This window comes from Marmota monax, unplaced genomic scaffold (genome assembly GCF_021218885.2).
Source record: "Marmota monax isolate L192 unplaced genomic scaffold, Marmota_monax_Labrador192_F-V1.1 WCK01_AAM20220418_F8-fsc00040, whole genome shotgun sequence".
Taxonomy (NCBI): Eukaryota; Metazoa; Chordata; class Mammalia; order Rodentia; family Sciuridae; genus Marmota; species Marmota monax.
In genome coordinates, this window is record NW_026692782.1 from 8,240,278 (window position 1) to 8,263,550 (window position 23,273).

The 23,273-nt window shown below is 40.2% G+C and overlaps 1 protein-coding gene across 1 annotated transcript in view; it reads left to right on the forward strand.

The window, feature by feature from the left end:
* Positions 1-18,533, forward strand: part of LOC124094840 (arylamine N-acetyltransferase 2) — a 37,441-nt gene extending 18,908 nt beyond the window's left edge. The window contains exons 2-3 of the mRNA XM_046447842.2: positions 3,758-4,124; positions 17,357-18,533. Of these exons, the coding sequence (XP_046303798.1) occupies positions 17,362-18,234 (873 nt within the window). The 5' untranslated portion in view covers positions 3,758-4,124; positions 17,357-17,361 and the 3' untranslated portion in view covers positions 18,235-18,533. The remainder of the gene's footprint in view (positions 1-3,757; positions 4,125-17,356) is intronic.
* The last annotated feature ends 4,740 nt before the right edge of the window (positions 18,534-23,273 follow it).

Sequence of the window (23,273 nt, forward strand, 5' to 3'; positions counted from 1 at the left end):
ATTAGAATTTTGAGGAATAAAAAATATTTCTTTGTAAAAAAAAGAAAGAAAACATATATGTATATAAACACACACACACACACACATATATATATATATATTTCTAGAGCTGGTAAACAAATTCAGCAAATTATCAGAATACAAATCAACAAACAAAAATCGACACCTCTTCCATACACCTATAATATCATAAATATGCTTAAAAATCAGGAAAATAATTATATTCACAATAGTCTCAAAAAAAAATTTTTAAAAAACCAGGAATAAATCTAAACAAGGAGGTAAAAGACCTCCACAATGAAAATTACAGTATTATGAAGAAAAAAATTGAAGAAGACATTAAATGATTGAAGGACTTCTCATTTTCGTGGGATAGGGAAAATTAATATTATTAAAATAGCCATATTACCAAAAGAGATCTACAGATTCAATGTGATCACCTTCAAGATACCAATGACATTCTTCACAAAATGAGAAAATACAGTCCTAAATTTCATATAGAAGAATAAAATGTCCAAAATAGCCAAAAAGCACTGCACAAAAATCACTATACCCAATTTCAATTACACCACAGAACTACAGTAACAAAAACAGCCTGGACTGGCATAAAAACAGACATGTAGACCAGTGGAATCAAATAGAAGACCCAGAGACAAACCCACACAGATAACAGTCCGCTGATAGTTGAAAACTATACAAAAGCATACTAAGTTGAAGGAAAGGAAATCTGTCTAACAAATGGTGCTGTGAAAACTGGATATCCTTATGCAGAAGAATAAAACTAGATCCCGATCTCAGCCTTCACAAAAGTCAACTCAAAGTGGATTAAAGATATAGAAATGAGACTCGAAACCTTGCAATAGCCAGAAGAAAATATATGGCCAACACTCTGATATGTTGGGTACAGGCAATGACTTCCTCACTAAGACTCCTAAAGCTTAGAAATTAAAACAAAGAATTAATACATGGTATGGAATCAAATTTAAAATCCACACAGAACTGGAATCTTTGAGAAGCCATCAGTGAACTAACAGGATGTTGAAGCCATTAGGCAGGAAGGGCTAGTATCTGAAACTCCCAGCAGTAACCCTGCTGGTTTGAGAATGCCTGGTTCATGTGGCTTCCTACCCAGCTTCACCACAAGTTCAGCACAGCATGTGAGACTTGCTAGAGCCACAGAGACCCTCTGAGATGGGTGTGGCTTGCCAAAATGCCAATCAACCTGTTTACTGCAAGATCCCTGCCACACCAAGGAGCAAGCACCAAACCAAGACTACCAAGACTCCTCCTGCTGAGACTTTATCCCTCCCTTTGATGTACTCTCCTTTAAATAAATAATCGGAGTCTTTGTTCAGTTATTCAGTTCCAGCTCCTATTAGGACTGGAAAACCCATGAGACACTCCACTTTTTATATCTAATTTCTGGCTCTCTCTCTTTTCCTTACTAATTATTTCAGAGTTTTGCTTCCCAGGTGGCTCACACCTCCTGAGCAGAAACTTACTCTGTTGGGGTGTTGGGCACCCCACAATAGGAATCTGCTAACAGCATAAAGAGATAGCCTACAGATTGGGAGAAAAAGTTTTGTCAGCTACTCTTCTGACAGAGGATTAATATCCAGAAATATTAAACACTCAAAAATCTTAGCATCATAAAAACAAATAGCCCCATCAATAAATGGGAAAATAAACTGAACAGATACTTTATAAAAATAGAAATACAAATTGCCAACAAATACATGAAAAAAAAATGTTCAGCATCATTAGCAATCAGCAAAATGCAAATCAAAACTACACTGAGATTTCATCTTACTCCAGTTAGATTGGCAATCATCAAAAATAACAAAAGCTGGTGAGGATGCAGGAAAAAAGGAACATTCACACTTCTGGTGCAATTGCACATTAGTACAACCACTATGGAAATCAGTACAGAAGTTCCTCAAAAGACAAGGAAGGGGCTGAGGATATAGCTCAGTTGGTAGAGCACAAGGCCCTGAGTTCAATCCCTAGCACCACCATTTAAAAAAAAAAAAAGAGAGAAAGAGGAAAGAACCACCATAAGATTGCATAAGCTAAGACCTAGCTAAACCACTCCTTAGTATTTATTCAAAAGAATTAAAGCCAGCAAACTAACTATATTGATATATGCATACCCATGTTCATAGCAGCGCAATTCACAATGGCCAAGTTGTTATAAAACCAGTCTGTTCATGAATAGATAAATGGATAAAAAATGTGGTATAGATACACAATGGAATTTTATTCAATTATAAGGAGGAATGAAATTACATCATTTGCAGGAAAGTTGGATGGAACTACAGAATATCATTTGAAGTGGAAAAAAAGCCAGACTCAAAGAGTCGAGGGTCATATGTTTTGTCTCATATGTGGGAGCTAAAGAAAAAAGTGGGAAAAAGATCTCAAGAAAATTCAAAGGAGATCAGAAATATAGCGAATGGGTTAAGGAGAGGAGGAGAGGACAAAAAGCGAAGGTATGGATGAATGAATTAGACTAAATTATGCTATGTGAAGTTATGGATATATCACAATGGAAACATTGTTAAGTATAATCACAGTTTACTAATAAAATTTTTAAAAGTAAAACAAAATTCTTCTCCAATTGTCATCAACCTTGAGTAAATATCCACAAGTTATCAGATGCCCAGGACCTAAGAGAATGACTTGTACTTCAAAATCTGAATCTTTACTTTTTTATAACTCATATTTTCTGATTATGGATTTCAACTTTAGGATGTTAGCTTAACCCACAGAATTATTCCAATATTAATTATTCTCCATCTTCAAATTCTAATTATCATAATAAGGAGAAGAAAAAAGTAGGAAGGGGAATATTAGTTAAAACAATAAAGTATATCGCAACATAGTAGTTTTTGTAGCAGTGGAATAGTTGGAAAGTATTGGTTAGGGTGGTGATTCTAAAGGCAGGTGATTATAACCAAGAGTCAGTGATAGGTAAGATGAAAGATATATGCGTGGTTTAAAAATGAATAAAGTAGGCATCCTTGGAAGGTTGCCTATGGACAAAAGAAGCACAATCACACTGGACAACACCAGGAGGCAGTGTTTCGCATGCTTTATAAAAACCCAATTGAGGAATTAGAAAATGGGGGGGCGGTGAGAGCTAGGGATATAGCTTAGGGCTAAGTGGTTGCGTGGCATGCATGAGGCCCTGGGTTCAATCCCCAGTATGGAAGAAGAGAAGAAAGGAAGGAAGGAAGGAAGGAAGGAAGGAAGGAAGGAAAGATGGGGGTATGCACTTTCTAATTCCCATCATCTTCACTGAGTGGCTGTGCCAGGGGCATTATCTGTGGGTCTAATCATCCTGCCCAAGCACAGATCACCAGAAACCTTCAGGTAGAGAGTTATAAAGGTTATAAAGCAGCAAACCAGAGGAATGTAATAGAAAAATAGGTGCCAAAGAAATAGTACAAGCATCCATCATATCATGAAGACAACTTGTAAAATACAGTGTAATGAATACAGTGGAAATGAATAAGAACTTGCAAGAGTATAGACCCATATCATTAATGTAAATAGAAACACCAGCAGAACAAAACCGTACGACATGTCACACTCACACCACATGCACAGACAAAGTACAGACACTTTTCACGGTGCCAGTGCCTTCCAATGGAGAGGTAAGAGGGAGTGAGGATGAGAGAACTTTTTAAAAAATGAAAATAAAGATCTCAGAAATTGGTGAAGACAGTAAGCTTCCACCTTCTTCTACCCCCTCTAGGTTACTGGAACAGCTTTCCCTGCGCCCTTTCCAAGCTCTGAACTTCCACTTCACACTCAGGAAGCCTGGCTCAAGCTCCCAGAGAGCAGGAACTATGTGAAATACAAAGGTCCCTCACAGCCTGAGGCGTGTGAACCATCAGATAATATAAATCCCCACACCTCCTCAGGAAAACATGGAAGGAGAGGTCCACTGGGGCACCAGGAAGCAATGGTGCAACTACATTTCCCAGAGATCCCTGGGTGGACTCTAACCAGACTCTGGGGGTGGGACAATTTGGTAACCAATGAGAGCACTTCCTCTGCAGAACCTAGGAAGAGGCAGACTGCACACAGCCTGGTTCCTGGTCTCAGGCTCTGGTAACCTGGTAAGTGGAGCTCCCCACTGACCTGAAGTGGGCTTTGAAACTGGGGTTTCCTCTGATCTCAAAGGGAGTGCAGGAGGCTAGATTCTACTCTGCCCTGAATTCCAAGTTCTAAGTTGTTCAGAGAGTTGGGTGGCTCCTGCTTGGAACTAATGCTGTAAATGCTATGCAGCATAATGATGAATCTAACAGACTCTCAGTTCACACCCCCTGGGTGACAGGCACGGCCCCACCACATTCTAGCAGAGAGAACTTGAACAACTCTTTTAGTGTCTCTGAAGCTCCCTTTCCCATCAGCAATACTGACCTAATGATGGTACTTACTTAAAGTTTGTCATGCAGACTCAGTATTAAAAGGTAGCAGCATTTAAGGGAAATTCCTCAACTGGATTTCTCTCTTGGAAACCTTGGACAGTCCTGTACACTGTCCTCTGTCTTCAACTAGGTGTGTCCCAAGGTCCAGTTAATCCTGCAGGGAGCAGACTCATAACAATCCTGCTCCTTTTGCCTGAACTGATCAGAAACCCCCAGTGGCCTCCAATGTCCTGAGTGTCTGGATTTTGTTATCTGCAATGTCTAGAGAAATTCCTGGGGGAATGTTTACCATGTTGGAAGGAGGCTTAGTGGGGAGGGTCTTGAGGAGCTATAAGGGATGAAAAGTCAACTACTTCACTGTTCCTGAGAGTAGGGTGTCCCCCCTGAACACTGACTACAAATTACACAGGAGCAAGGAGCCTCCCCAGGCAAGGCTGTCCAGGAGCAGGGGACTCTGTGCTCTGGACTCTGCGCCTGTCCTCTGGCAGGATGCCCACAGGACAATCCTCTCTCTGGCTCTTTCCTGTTAAACTGCTCTCTCCCTTTCCTGTCCCCGCCCCTCATACTGCCTTAGAAACAGAACAGCTGGGCACATCCTGTCCCTCAAAAGGAGCTTTCTGGCTGTCAGCTCTCTAGCTGCCCCCTGTCCAGAGACTTATTTCTTGGCCTCACCATCTTCGGCTATAGCCACTATTGCTCTTCAGGTTTGATACCTGCCTTCAATGGTACCCTGTCCCCCCTTCCTAGCCACTGAAGGCATTCCCAGGGAGCTATGGTTGAGACACAGTTCTTTTGCACACTAAGGATTATTGAATAATAGTCTTTATTTTTTTAATATTTATTTTTTAGTTTTAGGTGGACACAATATCTTTATTTTATTTTTATGTGGTCTGAGAATCGAACCCAATGCCTCACACATGCTAGGCAAGCGTGCTACCACTTGAGCCACATCCCCAGCCCCAAATAATAGTCTTTAGCTGTGGCCAGCCTATCAAGTCCTTTTCCATACAGATAGTCAGCAGGTTGGCTGGGGTATAGTGTCAAAAGCATGGGATGCTGGGCACTTCACTGTAGTAGAAATTAAAGAAGAGATAAAAAAAAATAGAAATAGTATACATACAAAAATAAAAGCAGTTCATTAGCTTTCCTTGGAAATCTTCTATGCAATATTGCTAGTAACCTATGAAGTAGGTGTAGAAGTTTCTGCCACAATCCCTAATAGGGTTTGTGCTGCTTGTAGCTTGAAGATATAACAGCAGCATCTCATGTACAGCCTCCCTCTGGATCAGTCTGCCTTTCTTGCGGGGGTGGGTGGTACTGGAGATTGAATTCAGGGGCACTCAATCACTGAGCCACATCTCAGCACTTTATTGTATTTTATTTAGAAACAGGATTTCACTAAGTTGCTTAGGGCCATTGCTGAGGCTAGCTTTGAACTCAAGATCCTCCTGCCTCAGCCTCCCAATCCCACTGGGAATATAGGCGTGCGCCCGGCTTCAGTCTGCTTTTAATTCTTCTAGGTTGGACTCTTGCTCACAACTCTACTGGGGGAGAAAATAAGGGTTTAACAAAAAAGTTGAAAATCACATGAACGATGCAGAGATCCCAAAGACCTGGAATTGAATAGGTTCTGTCTGTCAACCCACTCTCCTGAGGAATATCCCACATGGTGATCTGTCATTGAAACACCATGTTTTAGAGATAAATTACCACAGTTAATCCAACTGTTGCATGTTGACCATTGGACAAAACAATATTCATGTGATCTGCAGAAAAAATGCAAGCCATTTTCATGGCCTCCAAGCCCTCTAGAAGTCACCTCATTGTGGGTATCTTTCACACAGCTCTCCAAAGTGACCACACTGGTGACTTCCGTCAGATTCCCAAAATTCAGACATTGGGACAAGGGTCCCTGTGCAACTGACTTAAGGAAGTCCTGGAGAAACCCTGCTGTGTTGGGATGTAAATTATAACTCAAAGTGTGTTGAGACCCAAGCAAGGCAGCTGGACGTTCAGATCATGGACACTGGGCTTCACGGGCCGGATGTCAGTTCCTGGCACAGCTAGCTCCAAGCTAATGAGGGCAACAAGCTCCAGAAGTCCCTGAAAGAGAATCCAGGGTGCAGGTTCTTAAGGATAATGGCACAAGGAAGGCCAGGGGTACCATGATATGGTGAAAGAAATCTAAAGAATCTAGGTGACTTGTAGACAGCATTGTCCCCACAGTGACTCAGTCCTGGGTCCTCCCCACCCATGTGTCCTCTCTAGGTGCACTGACATTCTCTGTTCTTTACACTTCTGTGCTGACGGTGGAGACCAATGATCCAAAGGGCTCATGTGAACTGTGGATTTTTCTTTTTTTAATGTTTTAAATTATTTTAGCACTCTCCAGTTCTCTCCTGGCTCTATCCCTCCCTGCTTTATTCACCTACATGCTTTCTGCCTCATTGTTTTAGTCAGCGTTTTCACTGCTATGACTTAAAGCTCCGATCAGAACAACTGAAGGGAAGAAAAGTTTATTTGGGGGCTCACAGTTCCAGAAGTCTTGGTCCATAGGCAGCCAGCTCCATTTCTTTGGGCTTGAGATGAGTACATCATGGTGGAAGAGTGTGGCTGAAGGAAGCAGCTCACATGATGATCAGGAAGCAGAGAGAGAGAGGAGAGAGACTCCACATACAAAATATGTACCCCAAAGGCACACCCCCAATGCCCAGCTCTTGCAGCCATACCCTATCCATCTTCAGCTACCACTCAGTTAATCCCATCAGGACTAATTCACGGATTGTGTTAAGGCTCTCGTAACCCAATCATTTCTTCTCTAAACCTTCTGGCATTGTCTTATACATGAGCTTTTGTCTGAGACTGCACATCCAAACCATAACACTCACCTTTTAGTAATTTCACCAGAATATGATTGTTTACAGAATTTTAATCAGGTAACCATTGGCCTGGATGACTCCAGTGCTTTACATTCCCAAGTAAACAACAGAAGAAAACTGGAAACTTTACCAATCAGAAGCCGCCAACTAACCTGTACCTAAGAATTTTCCACTTTATCTAATGAAATATGGTTTTTGTGCTCTTTGTGGGAACGTCCTATAGAAGTGTCTCTCTTGCCCTGTCTTCCTCCCTTCGCCTGGGACGTTGAGTGTTTGTAATCTGGTGCTCCCTGAGTGATGTAGTTCTGTCTGTTCCAATAAACTCGAAATTTCAATGTCCCTAAGTTTATCGTGTAAGAGTTCCAGAGTTGGCAGTGCTGGATCAGAACTTCCTAGTTCTGGTCTTTCTCAATCTTCAGATTTAATCTTTCTTGCTTCTATTTTTGGATAAGCTGAAATGGCTTCTTCAATAGCCATAATGCTCATCACTTTTCTCCCCTTCATTTGCTATTAAAAGGAGCCAGTGCTCACATCAGTCCTTTGTTGTGGCCGACTTCTTAGTTTTCCTTTTGATTTACTCGATTCTGGGCAGTGAGGAGGAAAGACTTCCTCAGGATAGTTCACACTGCTTGCCTTTGTCAAGTTCTTCCACATTTCAAATCATCATCGGATGCAGGTTGCTGTTGTGATTCAATAAAATTCTAACACAAAGCCCATGTCAGGATCATACACTCTTCCCATACTTTGTAGACATAGTTCTAGGACTGCACCTTTGGATATTTCAGGGGAACATTCTGTTTCCAGCCTGATATTTTCTTCCATATGAAGTTCTTTCTCTGACAGATGCTTGAGTAGTTCTTTAAAATTATGAATTTCAAAAATTTAAGCAGAATATATGCTGATGTCAAGTACGTGGAATCAAAAGTTTCCAAGAATCTTGTCTCTTATTTTTCAAATTTGATATCTTTTTCCTTTCTGGAAAATATATCTTTATATATATCTATCTTGTATATATTTTCTTTTATACTGTTCATATTCTTCTCTTCAGAAGCATGATGTGGCTTTTCTTTCCTTTCTGTATTGATTAGCTTTTCTTTTAATGTTGGAATGGCATTATCTTTTCATTAGTCTTTATATGAATATCAAGTTTTTTTCCACATAACTAATTATGGTATATCTAAATAGTTCTTCTCGCTTATGACTAAGTATAAGCTCTATTTATGTTAAATTGATTAATTTTAATTAATCTTAATTAAGTTCTGAAATCTTTCTTTTCACAAACCATATTATTTTATCATCTTATTTTTTAGTATTTATTACTAAGTCATTTTACATCCTCTATACTGCCAAGTTCCTGAAAAGAACTTCTATCTATTCATTTTATATTTCTTCTTCCATTTCTTGTCTTTTGGTCATGCAATTTTTGTAGGTCATATCTTTTCTTCTAACACATCTCAGAGTCTATTTTCATTTGTTTTGTCTTTCCATTCATGAATAAATGGCTCTGTCTCCACCCTTACTTTTTTTCTTTTTTTTTTTTTAATTTTTTATTGTTGGCTGTTCAAAACCTTACATAGTTCTTGATATATCATATTTCACAATTTGATTCAAGTGGGTTATGAGCTCCCATTTTTACCCCATATACAGATTGCAGAATCACATCAGTTACACATCCATTGATTTACATATTGCCATACTAGTGTCTGTTGTATTCTGCTGCCTTTCCTATCCTCTACTATCCCCCCTCCCCTCCCCTCCCCTCTTCTCTCTCTGCCCCCTCTACTGACATTCGTTTGTCCCCCTTATATTATTTTTCCCCTTCCCCTCACTTCCTCTTGTATGTACTTTTGTATAACTCTGAGGGTCTCCTTCCATTTCCATGCATTTTCCCTTCTCTCTCCCTTTCCCTCCCACCTCTCATCCCTGTTTAATGTTAATCTTCTTCTCATGCTCTTCGACCCTACTCTGTTCTTAGTTACTCTCCTTATATCAAAGAAGACATTTGGCATTTGTTTTTTAGGGATTGGCTAGCTTCACTTAGCATAATCTGCTCTAATGCCATCCATTTCCCTGTAAATTCTATGATTTTGTCATTTTTTAATGCAGAGTAATACTCCATTGTGTATAAATGCCACATTTTTTTTATCCATTCATCCATTGAAGGGCATCTAGGTTGGTTCCACAGTCTAGCTATTGTGAATTGTGCTGCTATGAACATCGATGTAGCAGTGTCCCTGTAGCATGCTCTTTTTAGGTCTTTAGGGAATAGACCGAGAAGGGGAATAGCTGGGTCAAATGGTGGCTCCATTCCCAGCTTTCCAAGAAATCTCCATACTGCTTTCCAAATTGGCTGCACCAATTTGCAGTCCCACCAGCAATGTACAAGTGTACCCTTTTCCCCACATCCTCGCCAGCACTTGTTGTTGTTTGACTTCATAATGGCTGCCAATCTAACTGGAGTGAGATGGTATCTTAGGGTGGTTTTGATTTGCATTTCTCTGACTGCTAGAGATGGTGAGCATTTTTTCATGTACTTGTTGATTGATTGTATGTCCTCCTCTGAGAAGTGTCTGTTCAGGTCCTTGGCCCATTTGTTGATTGGGTTGTTTGTTCTCTTATTGTCTAATTTTTTGAGTTCTTTGTATACTCTGGATATTAGGGCTCTATCTGAAGTGTGAGGAGTAAAGATTTGTTCCCAGGATGTAGGCTCTCTATTTACCTCTCTTATTGTATCTTTTGCTGAGAAAAAACTTTTTAGTTTGAGTAAGTCCCATTTGTTGATTCTAGTTATTAACTTTTGTGCTATGGGTGTCCTATTGAGGAATTTGGAGCCCGACCCCACAGTATGTAGATCGTAGCCAACTTTTTCTTCTATCAGACGGCGTGTCTCTGATTTGATATCAAGCTCCTTGATCCATTTTGAATTAACTTTTGTGCATGGCGAGAGAAAGGGATTCAGTTTCATTTTGTTGCATATGGATTTCCAGTTTTCCCAGCACCATTTGTTGAAGATGCTATCCTTCCTCCATTGCATGCTTTTAGCCCCTTTATCAAATATAAGGTAGTTGTAGTTTTGTGGATTGGTTTCTGTGTCCTCTATTCTGTACCATTGGTCCACCCGCCTGTTTTGGTACCAGTACCATGCTGTTTTTGTTACTATTGCTCTGTAGTATAGTTTGAAGTCTGGTATCGCTATACCGCCTGATTCACACTTCCTGCTTAGCATTGTTTTTGCTATTCTGGGTCTTTTGTTTTTCCATATGAATTTCATGATTGCTTTCTCTATTTCTACAAGAAATGCCGTTGGGATTTTGATTGGCATTGCATTAAACCTATAGAGAACTTTTGGTAATATCGCCATTTTGATGATGTTAGTTCTGCCTATCCATGAACAGGGTATATTTTTCCATCTTCTAAGATCTTCTTCTATTTCTCTCTTTAGGGTTCTGTAGTTTTCATTGTATAAGTCTTTCACCTCTTTTGTTAGGTTGATTCCCAAGTATTTTATTTTTTTTGAAGATATTGTGAATGGAGTGGTTGTCCTCATTTCCATTTCAGAGGATTTGTCGCTGATATACAGGAATGCCTTTGATTTATGCGTGTTGATTTTATATCCTGCCACTTTGCTGAATTCATTAATTAGCTCTAATAGTTTCTTTGTAGACCCTTTTGGGTCTGCTAGGTATAGAATCATGTCATCTGCAAATAGTGATAATTTAAGTTCTTCTTTTCCTATTTTGATGCTTTTAATTTCTTTTGTCTGTCTAATTGCTCTGGCCAGTGTTTCGAGAACTATGTTGAATAGAAGTAGTGAGAGAGGGCATCCCTGTCTTGTTCCAGATTTTAGAGGGAATGCCTTCAATTTTTCTCCATTCAGAATGATGCTAGCCTGAGGCTTAGCATAGATTGCTTTTACAATATTGAGGTATGTTCCTGTTATCCCTAGTTTTTCTAGAGTTTTGAACATAAAGGGATGCTGTACTTTGTCGAATGCTTTTTCCGCATCTATCGAGATGATCATATGATTCTTATTTTTAAGTCTATTGATGTGGTGAATAACATTTATTGATTTCCGTATATTGAACCAGCCTTGCATCCCAGGGATGAATCCTACTTGATCATGGTGCACAATTTTTTTGATAAGTTTTTGTATCCGAGTGGCCAGAATTTTATTGAGGATTTTTGCATCTAGGTTCATTAGAGATATTGGTCTGTAGTTTTCTTTCTTTGAAGTGTCTTTGTCTGGTTTAGGTATCAGGGTGATGTTGGCCTCGTAGAATGAATTTGGAAGTTCTCCCTCTTTTTCTATTTCCCGAAGTAGCTTGAAAAGTATTGGTATTAGTTCCTCTTTAAAGGTTTTGTAAAACTCTGCTGTATACCCATCCGGTCCTGGGCTTTCTTAGTTGGTAGTCTTTTGATGGTTTCTTCTATTTCCTCAAGTGATATTGGTCTGTTTAGGTTGTCTATATCCTCCTGACTCAATCTGGGCAGATCATATGACTTAAGGAATTTATCTATGCCTTCACTATCTTCTAATTTATTGGAGTATAAGGATTCAAAATAATTTTTGATTATCTTCTGTATTTCTGATGTGTCTGTTGTGATATTGCCTTTTTCATCCCGTATGTTAGTAATTTGAGTTCTCTCTCTTCTTCTCTTCGCTAGCATGGCTAAGGGTCTGTCGATTTTGTTTATTTTTTCAAAGAACCAACTTTTAGTTTTGTCAATTTTTTCAATTGTTTCTTTTGTTTCGATTTCATTAATTTCAGCTCTGATTTTAATTATTTCTTGCCTTCTACTTCTTTTGCTGTTGTTTTGCTCTTCTTTTTCAAGGATTTTGAGATGAAGTATGAGATCATTTATTTGTTGGTTTTTTCTTTTTTTAAGGAATGAACTCCAAGCAATGAATTTTCCTCTTAGAACTGCTTTCAGTGTGTCCCATAGATTCCGATATGTTGTGTCTGTGTTTTCATTAATCTCTAAGAATTTTTTAATTTCCTCCTTGATGTCTTCTATAACCCATTGATCATTCAGTAACCTATTGTTCATTCTCCAAGTGATGTATTCTTTTTCCTTCCTTCTTTTATCGTTGATTTTCAGTTCCATTCCATTATGATCAGATAGGATGCATGGTATTATCTCTACTCCTTTATATTGTCTAAGAGTTTCCCTGTGACATAATATATGATCTATTTTTGAGAAGGATCCATGTGCTGCTGAGAAAAAAGTGTAACTGCTTGATGTTGGGTGGTATATTCTATATATGTCAATTAAGTCTAGGTTATTAATTGTGTTATTGAGTTCTATAGTTTCCTTATTCAACTTTTGTTTGGAAGATCTGTCCAGTGGTGATAGAGGTGTGTTGAAGTCTCCCATGATTATTGTATGGTGGTCTATTAGACTCTTGAACTTGAGAAGAGTTTGTTTGATGAACATAGCTGCACCATTGTTTGGGGCATATATATTTATGATTGTTATGTCTTGTTGGTGTATGGTTCCCTTGAGCAGTATGTAGTGTCCCTCTTTATCCCTTTTGATTAACTTTGGCTTGAAATCTATTTTATTTGATATGAGTATGGATACTCCTGCTTGTCTCCGAAGTCCATATGAGTGATATGATTTTTCCCAACCTTTCACCTTCAGCCTATGTATGTGTTTTCCTATCAATGCGTCTCCTGTAGGCAGCATATTGTTAGGTCTTGTTTTGTGATCCATTCTACTAGCCTGTGTCTCTTGATTGGTGAGTTTAAGCCATTAACATTTAGGGTTATTATTGAGATATGGGTTGTTCTTCCAGCCATATTTGTTTATTTCTGTTACTAAACATGGTTTGTTTTCCTCTTTGATTATTTTCCCCCCTTTAGTGTCCTACCTCCCACTGTTGGTTTTCATTGTTATTTTCCATTTCCTCTTCCTGTAATGTTTTGCCAAGGATGTTTTGAAGAGATGGTTTTCTAGCTGCAAATTCTTTTAACTTTTGTTTATCGTGGAAGGTTTTAATTTCATCTTCCATCCTGAAGCTTAATTTCGCTGGAAACACAATTCTTGGTTGGAACCCATTTTCTTTCAGTGTTTGAAATATGTTATTCCAGGATCTTCTAGCTTTCAGAGTCTGTGTTGAAAGATCAGCTGTTATCCTGATTGGCTTACCCCTAAATGTGATCTGCTTCCTTTCTCTTGTAGCTTTTAAAATTCTCTCCTTATTCTGTATGTTGGGCATCTTCATTATAATGTGTCTAGGTGTGGGTCTCTTATGATTTTGCACATTTGGCGTCCTGTAGGCTTCTAGGATTTGGGGTTCTGTCTCATTCTTCAAGTCTGGGAAGTTTTCTCGTATTATTTCATTGAATAGATTGCTCATTCCTTTGGTTTGAAACTCTGTCCCTTCCTGTATCCCAATGACTCTTAAATTTGGTCTCTTGATGTTATCCCATATTTCTTGGATGTTCTGCTCATGGTTTCTTAACAGTCTTGCTGAGCTGTCTATGTTCTTTTCAAGTTGAAATACTTTATCTTCATTGTCTGATGTTCTGTCTTCTAAGTGTTCTACTCTGCTGGTAGTATTCTCCATTGAGTTTTTAAGTTGGCTTATTGCTTCCTGCATTTCTAGGATTTCTGTTTGTTTGTTTTTTATAACCTCTATTTCCCTGTATAGTTGATCTTTTGCTTCTTGGATTTGTTTATGTAATTCATTGTTGAAGTGATCTTTCATTGTCTGATTTTGCTGTCTGATGTCTTCCTTGAGACTCCAGATCATCTGAAGCATGTATATCCTGAATTCTTTATCTGACATTCCATCTGCTGCAGCTATTACCTCTTCTAACGTTGAGTTGACCTGCAATGCTTGTGGTCCTTTCTTTCCTTGTCTCTTCATACTGTTCACGTTCCTTTCTACTTGGTGAAACTGTTGTGCTATTGAATTTTCCCCCTATATATTTATATTGGTCTTGTATAGTTGCAAAGTCTCCCTCGCAGGCGCGGGCGGCGGCTCTGCCCCTCCTCCAATTGGGGCAATGTGCCTACCACGCCGGCAGGCCGCTGGGCCTGCTCTGCCGGTCGGTAGCAGGTCCGCCGACCTTGCAGGCGCGGGCGGCGGCTCTGTCCCTCTGCGGGCCGCTAGGCTTGTTCTGTCGGTGGTCGCAGTTCTGTCTACTTTGCAGGCGCAGGCAGTGGCACTGCCCCTCTGCAGGCCTCTGGGGCTGTACTGCCAGTGGGTCGCAGGTCCGCCTACCTTGCAGGCGCGGGGGGGGGGGGGCGGCTCTACCCTTCCTCAGGCCACTGGGCCTGTTCTGTCTCTCGGTTGCAGGTCTGGCCTGTTCTGATGGTGGTCACAGTTCCGTCTACCTTGCAGGCGCGGGGGGGAGGGGGCGGCTCTGCCTCTCAGCAGGCCGCTGCTCCTCTTCTGCCGGTGGGTCGCAGGCCCGCCTACCTTGCAGGAGTGATTGGAAGCTCTGTCCCGCTGCGGGCCACTGAGCCTTTTCTGTCGGTGGTCACCGTTCCACCTACCTGGCAGGCGCGGGGGGTGGGGGGCGGCTCTGCCCTTCAGCAGGCCGCTGGGCCTGCTCTGTGCGTGGTCACAGTTCCCTCTACCTTGCCGGCGCAGGGGGAGGGGGCGGCTCTGCCTCTCAGCAGGCCGCTGCTCCTCTTCTGCTGGTGGGTCGCAGGCCCGCCTACCTTGCAGGAGTGATTGGAAGCTCTGTCCCGCCGCGGGCCACTGGGCCTTTTCTGTCAGTGGTCACAGTTCCCCTACCTGGCAGGCGCGGGGGGTGTGGGGCGGCTCTGCCCCTCAGCAGGCCACTGGGCCTGCTCTGTGCGTGGTCACAGTTCCCTCTACTTTGCCGGCGCAGGGGGAGGGAGCGGCTCAGCCTCTCAGCAGGCCGCTGCTCCTCTTCTGCCGACGGTGCTTACTTTTTTTCTTGAGTCTAGTGTTGTAGGTGACGTGTCCATCTAGTGCTGGGCTTGGACTCCTGCCTTTCAGAGGAGGTGCAGAAAGATAACTATGACAAGAGACTCTTTGTGGCATATTTTCCACATATAAGTGCCCCTCTTTCTTTCTGTGGACTCCTTACATTAAGGGCATTACTTTGTTTTCCTACCCGTGTGTCCCCAGTTATAGTTGTCACCTAAGGAAGACCAGGTGCTACCAACTGTATACTGGCCTTTGGTGTTTATCTTGGTAGTAATCAGGGACATAGTTCACCATGCCTGCTGCTCCCATGGCAATTAATCATGTGGTTGGTGGCTCCTGGGTCCCCTCCTGGTGAGTTCCACACCCTCCAAGCTTAAAGCTCATCAGGGTTCTTTCCATCTTCTGTGATCAGCCTTCCTGTACCCTTCTTGTGCAACTCAGAGGTTTCCTTCACTGTGCAGTACACTCCCTGTGATGTCACATTCCCTGTGACATTCAGGGATTCTTCACAATTTATGGTCCACAAAACTACCCTTTGTTTTCAAGAAGAATCATGTTATACATTTTTTGAAGCCACATTTCCTATCATTTCTAGAGTTTGTTCCAGGAAGAGGAAACATTCTAAGGGTTTTGAATTACAACTTTTTGAAATCAACTTATTTTCAACTTACGGAATGCAGTTAGAAAGTACCTTTTTAAGAGTCCCCAAGGGCTCCCTATCTAGGCGGGCACACTGCCTGCTCCTGTATTGTCTTCTCCTCTAATGATCAAGTTGAAAAAAGGGATCTGTCACTGCACAGAGATGCCGCCAATCAACATGTAAAACTAGTAGTTTTGAGGAGCTCTTTCCCTGGCCACAACTTCCCAGGTGTTTGCAGTATCACACCTTGTACCACAGCTTTAGTATAGACTACTGCTTATGTTTAGTCACAGAATACACAGTCAAATGTGGTTGCATGTCACCAGTCTAAGGCCCCTAACAAACATTTGAAAACAAATTGTAGAATTACAGAGAAAAAAAGAACAATACACATGCATCAGTCCCGTGGCCAGTCACTGGTAAGCCACCTACTCCTCTTAGGTGAGCTTTCTCCTCTCTTCCTGTGTATTCAGTACAGACTGGCTAAGGAGGCTAAGAAGAACTGGGGTGGGCTGAGTAAATGTCTCTTATGGCTGAGCCTCAGTGTTACAGGCTGACCTTGTCTAAGTGTTGAGAAAGGGTACTGGTGTGAGTTGGGGTGAGAAGAAATGCAGTGACTCTATTGTCTTGAGGGGAAATGTGGCAAATGTCAGGACCACCTCCCCTGCTCACTCTCTAGAATCCTTACAGTCTTAGTGAGGATTTCTTAATGTTTGTAATTGAGATTCTCCTGTGCACTTACTATTCCTGCTTATTGCTTTAGTTTTCCCCAGGGCGTGTTTACCACACTCCCGTAAATTACATGATTTATTCATTTACTCAGTTCACTATCTGTGTCATTCTAATTCCCACTGAAATGTAAGATTGTAGAGGGCAGGAAATACACTTTTATTTATGTATTTATTTAGTTAGTTTTTGTGCTAGGGATTGGCCCCATAGCCTCTCTACCAACAAGATATATCTCTAGCCCAGTAAAATATTCATTGAGCTAATCGATCAATCAGTGAATGAATCAATATAAATTTTTGAGTACAGAACTCATGTAAGATTCTGCTAAAGGGAAATTTGAGTGGGTCAAGTACCATGAATGCCATTTACTCTACTGTAGAATTCTCCTGTTTGAATCCAGAACCATTTAGAAGCCTATCTTAATGGATACCAATTGGAACTCAGGGTTATTCATCACTAAGAAAACCACATCTAAACTGGTTATCATTTGACTCATCATTTAATCTGGATTTCCAGTTTCTGATACTTGAAAGATGGAAGAAATGATCAAACTTTCCTGCTAAGGGTCCCTGGAACTTTAGTGAACTATGAGTTTATATCGCTTCCTCCAATCAAAGCAAAAACTTATTACAGATATTTGCAAGTATTATTTGTATCTACATATTTAAAACACATTCTAGCTAAAGTTAGGCTGCTCTTGGAAATTCAAGTGCAAAACTAGCATAATTTGTTTTTGGTTTTGTTTTTATTTTCCTCACTTTAGGGACCATGGACATTGAAGCATATTTTGAAAGAATTGGCTATAAGAACTCTAGGAACAAATTGGACTTGGAGACATTAACTGACATTCTTCAGCACCAGATCCAAGCTATCCCCTTTGAGAATCTTAATATTCACTGTGGGGAACCTATGGAGTTGGACTTAGAAACCATTTTTGATCAAGTTGTGAGGAGGAAGCGGGGTGGGTGGTGCCTCCAGGTCAATCATCTTCTTTACTGGGCTCTGACCACGATGGGTTTTCAGACCACTATGTTGGGAGGCTACGTTTACAATACTCCAGCCAACAAATACAGCAGTGGTATGATTCACCTTCTACTACAAGTGACCATCAGTGGCAAGAACTATATTGCTGATGCTGGGTTTGGACGCTCCTACCAGATGTGGCAGCCTCTGGAATTAATTTCTGGGAAGGATCAGCCTCAGGTGCCATGCATCTTCCGCTTGACAGAGGAAGAAGGCATCTGGTACCTGGACCAAATCAGAAGAGAGCAGCACATTCCAAACCAAGAATTTCTCAATTCTGACCTCCTAGAGATGAATAAACACCGAAAAATCTACTCCTTTACTCTTGAACCTCGAACAATTGAAGATTTTGAGTCTATGAATACATACCTTCAGACATCTCCAGCCTCTGTGTTTACAAGCAAATCATTTTGTTCCTTGCAGACCCCAGAAGGGGTTCACTGTTTAGTGGGCTTCACCCTCACCTATAGGAGATTCACCTATAAGGACGGTGTCGACCTGGTAGAGTTTAAGACTCTGAATGAGGAAGAAGTCGAAGAAGTATTGAAAAGTATATTTCATATTTCTCTAGAGAGAAAACTAGTGCCCAAACATGGTGATCGATATTTTACTATTTAGGAGAAGCAGCAAGCATGGTCTTTAATAACACTTCCTTACACTTTTTACTATATAAAATTTCAAATCTATTCAAGATTATAGAGAATAACATAATAAACCTGCGTATTGATTTCTCAGATTACCAACAATGAACTGGTGACCTATCATAACCTTTGAGCCCCACATTATTTTGAAGAAAACCCTATACATCATTTTATTTCACCCATAAAAATGTCATCATGTATAACTAAATGGCTTTTGTTTTCAGGAACATAACCACCCTCCTTTCAAAATTAATACTAATAAAAGCATTTTAATAATGATGTTGTTTTCTTAGAACCCAGCCCTACTTATGCTGGAAAATGTTTCAACACTGGTTTATTGTTGAAGTCACAGAAAATTTATACTGGTAGTAAAGAGAAGAGTGAAAAAATAATTGCCATTAAATTCAGCTAGCATGCATACATTACCCAATTTTTATAAAACGTCAGATTTATGATTCGGGATTGGAATGTAACAGAGAAGGAAGAGCTATAATATTCGTTTTGAATAGCCTACTAGTCCTTAAGATGAGACTTCACCCAATACACAGGAGTATGTGACCATCAGTGGCAAGAACTATATTGCTGATGCTGGGTACCAACAGGGCCATTCAGCTAGTGATTTCTTCCAGGGGTCTTTATAGAGCTTCAGTTGTTGATATACTCCTTTTCTTAATATGGGAATACTGATATTTAGAATTTCCATCTTCTAGTATTAAATAATTTGTATTTAAAACGTTTATTATGAATGATGAGTTACATATTTTCTAGACAAACCTTTTTAGTGAGGTAATGTTACAGCATTATTGGCTAAAATAATATGAATGAAAGGTTCCATTTGGAGGTGTTAGGATATTAGGGGGTGACATGGTTCTTCTGCAAGAGAGGCTTCCTCTCATCCTATTTCTTTATTTTCTAATTATATTCTTTTACCTCCTTCCACACTTTGCCTTAAAAGGAAAACACATGAGGTACTTTATGTATATTTAAGTTCCAAAGGCTACGGACACCGGGCAAATTACTTTCTGAATTACTGGGTGATTCTGTGGCTGTGGTTCCTCAGAGGTAAAATAAGTATTGAACATACCTAATCTAGGTCGATCTCTAAATAAATGTTTGTTATATGGATGACTGAATAATGTCAGTAGGTCATTAGTGTTTTGGGTGATAGGCGAGCATTTGATGGGAGTTCTTTTGCCATCTCATTTATGGTACTACACAATCAATCGTCCCTTCTGTCATTCGTTGTTTCCCTCCAGTTGAATTCCTGGCCCTACTGTCATCTGCCTGTTTCATCTTTGATAACATTATTACCAGGATGTCAGATGCCCAGATTTTCTGTTTGTGGGTTGTTGTGTCAGGGCTATAGGTTAAAATACAGACTTTGTTCTTAAATTATTCTCCTTATTCAACTTGGGATCATCATAATAAAGTGAAGGGAGAAGCAGGAACTGGAGCGTTGGGGAAGAGGACAGGTCATGTGTGTTTTATGCAGCCTCGTAACAGCTGGGAGACACTGGTGAGGCGGACACCCAGGGAGAAGTGGACATGAGCCCTGGCCTGAGTGGGACCAGAGGATGAGAATTGTTTCAGTATATGAGTTTGCTACCTTCCTTCACCTATTGGCCTTGTTGGCTCTTTTGGCAATACCAGGGCACTTCTGGTACTCTTAAAGAAGTTCTCCTGATCCTTTGGCTAGAACTGTGTCGCTGGCAAGACTCACCAAACAGATCAAATGAGGCTCCTGGACAATGATGCAGTTTGTAACAATGGGTTGAGGAAGTTGTTTTCTGTGAGTATCCTGAACAAATCCAATTATTTTTGTTTTTTGGTACTAGTGATTTAACCCAGGGGCAATTTGCCACTGAGCTACATCCCCATCCCTCTTTTTGTTTAATTTTTTATTTTGAGACAGGTTCTCACCAAGTTGCTTAGGGTCTCACTAAATTGCTGAGTCTGGTCTCGAACTTGCAGTCCTCGTGCCTCATCCTCCCAAGTTGCTGAGATTATAAGCATGTGCCACCATGTCCTACTGCAGTTGTTTTTTTTTTTTTTTTTTTTCTTGAATATGTCTACCATGGAGGGGGAAAAGGCCAAAGTACACTGGAAGAGGCACAGAGACATAAAATCCATCATGTCCCTCATCTTCATGGCCCTCACCTCATGATCTCATCTAACCCTAATTACCTCCTCCCAAACCCCACTTCCACATACCATTAATGTGCATTTGGGGATTAAGTTCCCAACACATGAACTTTCAGAGAACACGTTAAAACCGTAGCAGATTCTGAATAGTCAAAGTCATCTCAGCAAAAAGAAAACACTGGAGGCATCTCCATATTTTGAAATACAATATGAAACTAAAGTAATAAAGATAGCATGCTACCACATGAAACCTGACACTAGACCAAAGAACCAGGAGAGAGAGCCCTGGATAGCACGCATTTATCTTAGCTGTTTTTGACAAAATCACCAAGAACTTAAAATAGGGACTGTCTCTTCACTACACGCTGTTGAAAAAAAAGGGATACCCACATGCAGAGAACAAAATGTACAGTTACCTCGTTCTGATTTTAGAATAAACTCCAAATAGATTAAAGACTTAAACATAATGCCTGAAACTGTAAGACTACTGGAAGAGACGTGGTAGGAATGCTCTGTGACATTGTTCTGGGTGATCACGTCTTGAATAGGACCCCCAAATCAGGCAACAGAAGCAAAAATAGACAAATAGAGCTGCATCGAACTAAAAAGCTTCTGTACAGCAAGAGAAGCAATCAATAGTGCAAAGAGATGGTGCCCAGATTGGGAGAAAATATTGGCAAATCATATATCAGAGAAGGAGCAAATATCCAAAATACCTAAGGAACTCAAACTCTTCAGTAACAATAAAATCAGTATTCCTAAATAACAAGGACAAATGACCTGAACTGACATTTGTCAAAAGAAGACATGCAAATGACCAACCGATACACTTAAAAATTCTCCATAGTTCTAATATCAGAGAAACGCAAATTGAAACCACAATGAAATATTACTTCATATTTGTCAGGTTGGCTGTTATTACAAAAATTTAAAAAATAAGTGTTGACCACATATGGAAATAAAAGAACTGTTGAATATTATTGAATGTTTTATAAATTAGTATAGACACTTTGGGAAATGGTATGGAAGTGCCTCAAATGACTAAAAAATTGAATTATCACAGGATTCAGCAATCGTACTTCTGAGTATATATCCAAAGAAATTGAAATTTGTATGCTGTAGAGATGTCTGTGCGTCAATATTCGTTATAGCATTATTAACAAAAGCCAAAGCAGGGAAACAAAACCAAAGTTCCCATTAATGTACAAATGGATTTTTCAAACTTAGAATGTATTCATAATGGAAACTGTTAATCCTTTGAAAAGCAGAAAATTCTGTCATTTGCAGCAACATAGATGAATCTAATGAACATTATACTAAATGAAGTAAGCTAGGCAGAGAGACATCTGTCTTATGATCTCACTTTACCTGTGCAATCTAAAAAAGTCAAACTGCGGAATAGAGAGTATGGTGGTGGTTACCATAGGCTAGGAGTGTGGATAGACAGGGAAAGAGGAGACATTGTCCAAAGCTTAAGTTAGACAAGAAAAATAAGCTCTGGAGATTTATTGCACAGCATGGTGGCTACAGTTAATAATAATGTGTATTTCTAAATAGCTACGAGAGTATTTTAAGTGTTTTCACCAACAAGAAATGATGACTATTTGAGGTGATGGATATGTTAATTAGCTTAATTTTATCAATTCACAGTGTCTGCATATAATGAAACAACACAACTTACCCCATATATTTATGGGGTAGCTGGGAGTGGTAGTGCACACCTGTAATCACAGTGGCTTGGAGACTGAAGCAGGAGGATCGGGAGTTCAAAGCCAGCTTCAGCAACTTAGTGAGGCCCTAAGAAATTGAGCAAGACCTTGTCTTTAAATAAAATGTTGAAAAGGGCTGGGGATGTGGCTCAGTAGTTAAGTGCCCATGGGTTCAATCCCTGATACCAAAATACATCTCTCTCTCTCTCTCTCTCTCTCTCTCTCTCTCTCACACACACACACACACACACACACACACACACACACACATATTATCATTTAAAAACAAAATTAAAAATCTTAATGAGTTGCTACTAATGCTTAACATATTGCCTTGATACTTTTTTTTCTTTTTATAATTTCTTTTTTTATTATGCTCAGACTCTCGGAGTCTAGAATTTAAAGAATGCAAGAGAGCTCTTTTTTCTGTTCTCTAACATCCAGGCAAAGCTGAGGAGACTCCCATGGCTGGTAGTGGGGTGCTCTGTGCTAGAATCATTCAGAAGCACCTTCACTGACTGAGGGCACCAAATGGGGCCAGGATGGGGTACTCACAATCACCTTCCTGTGGTCTGGGCTCCCATGTTTTCTCAACACGATGACTCGGGTTTCTGTTTCTGAGTCCTCCAGCTTGCAAGGTGGAAAATAAATCATCTTTTTGTTTTTGACTTATTTGAGATGAAATTCACATTACACAAAAATAGATATTTTAAGTGCTCAATCTATTGGTATTGAGAACATTCCCAGTATTATGCAATTACTACCTCTGTATCATCTCAAAACATTTTGATCACCCCAAATTAAAATCCCTTCCCCACTGGGCAATTTGAATCCCTTTTATGACCTAGTTTGAGGTTATATAGCATCACCTCTACCACATCCTATCCGTCATAGGCAAGTCACAGGTCCTTTCGGATTCAAGGAGAAGGAACTAGCTTTCATTTTGGATGTAGAAATAGAAGGGTCTGCATTATTTTGGATGGAATATGTTTGGATTAATTTGCCACAGCCAATCCTCTATTCAGAAAAACTTACATTTCATAAGTATGAAAAATACACTTTCCCCATCCTAAAATTCTCCCAAATCTCCTTCCAACATGGCATAGGCTCAGGCATGGTGTCCAGGATCTTATCATCAGATGCAGAAAAAGATGATTTACTAGTC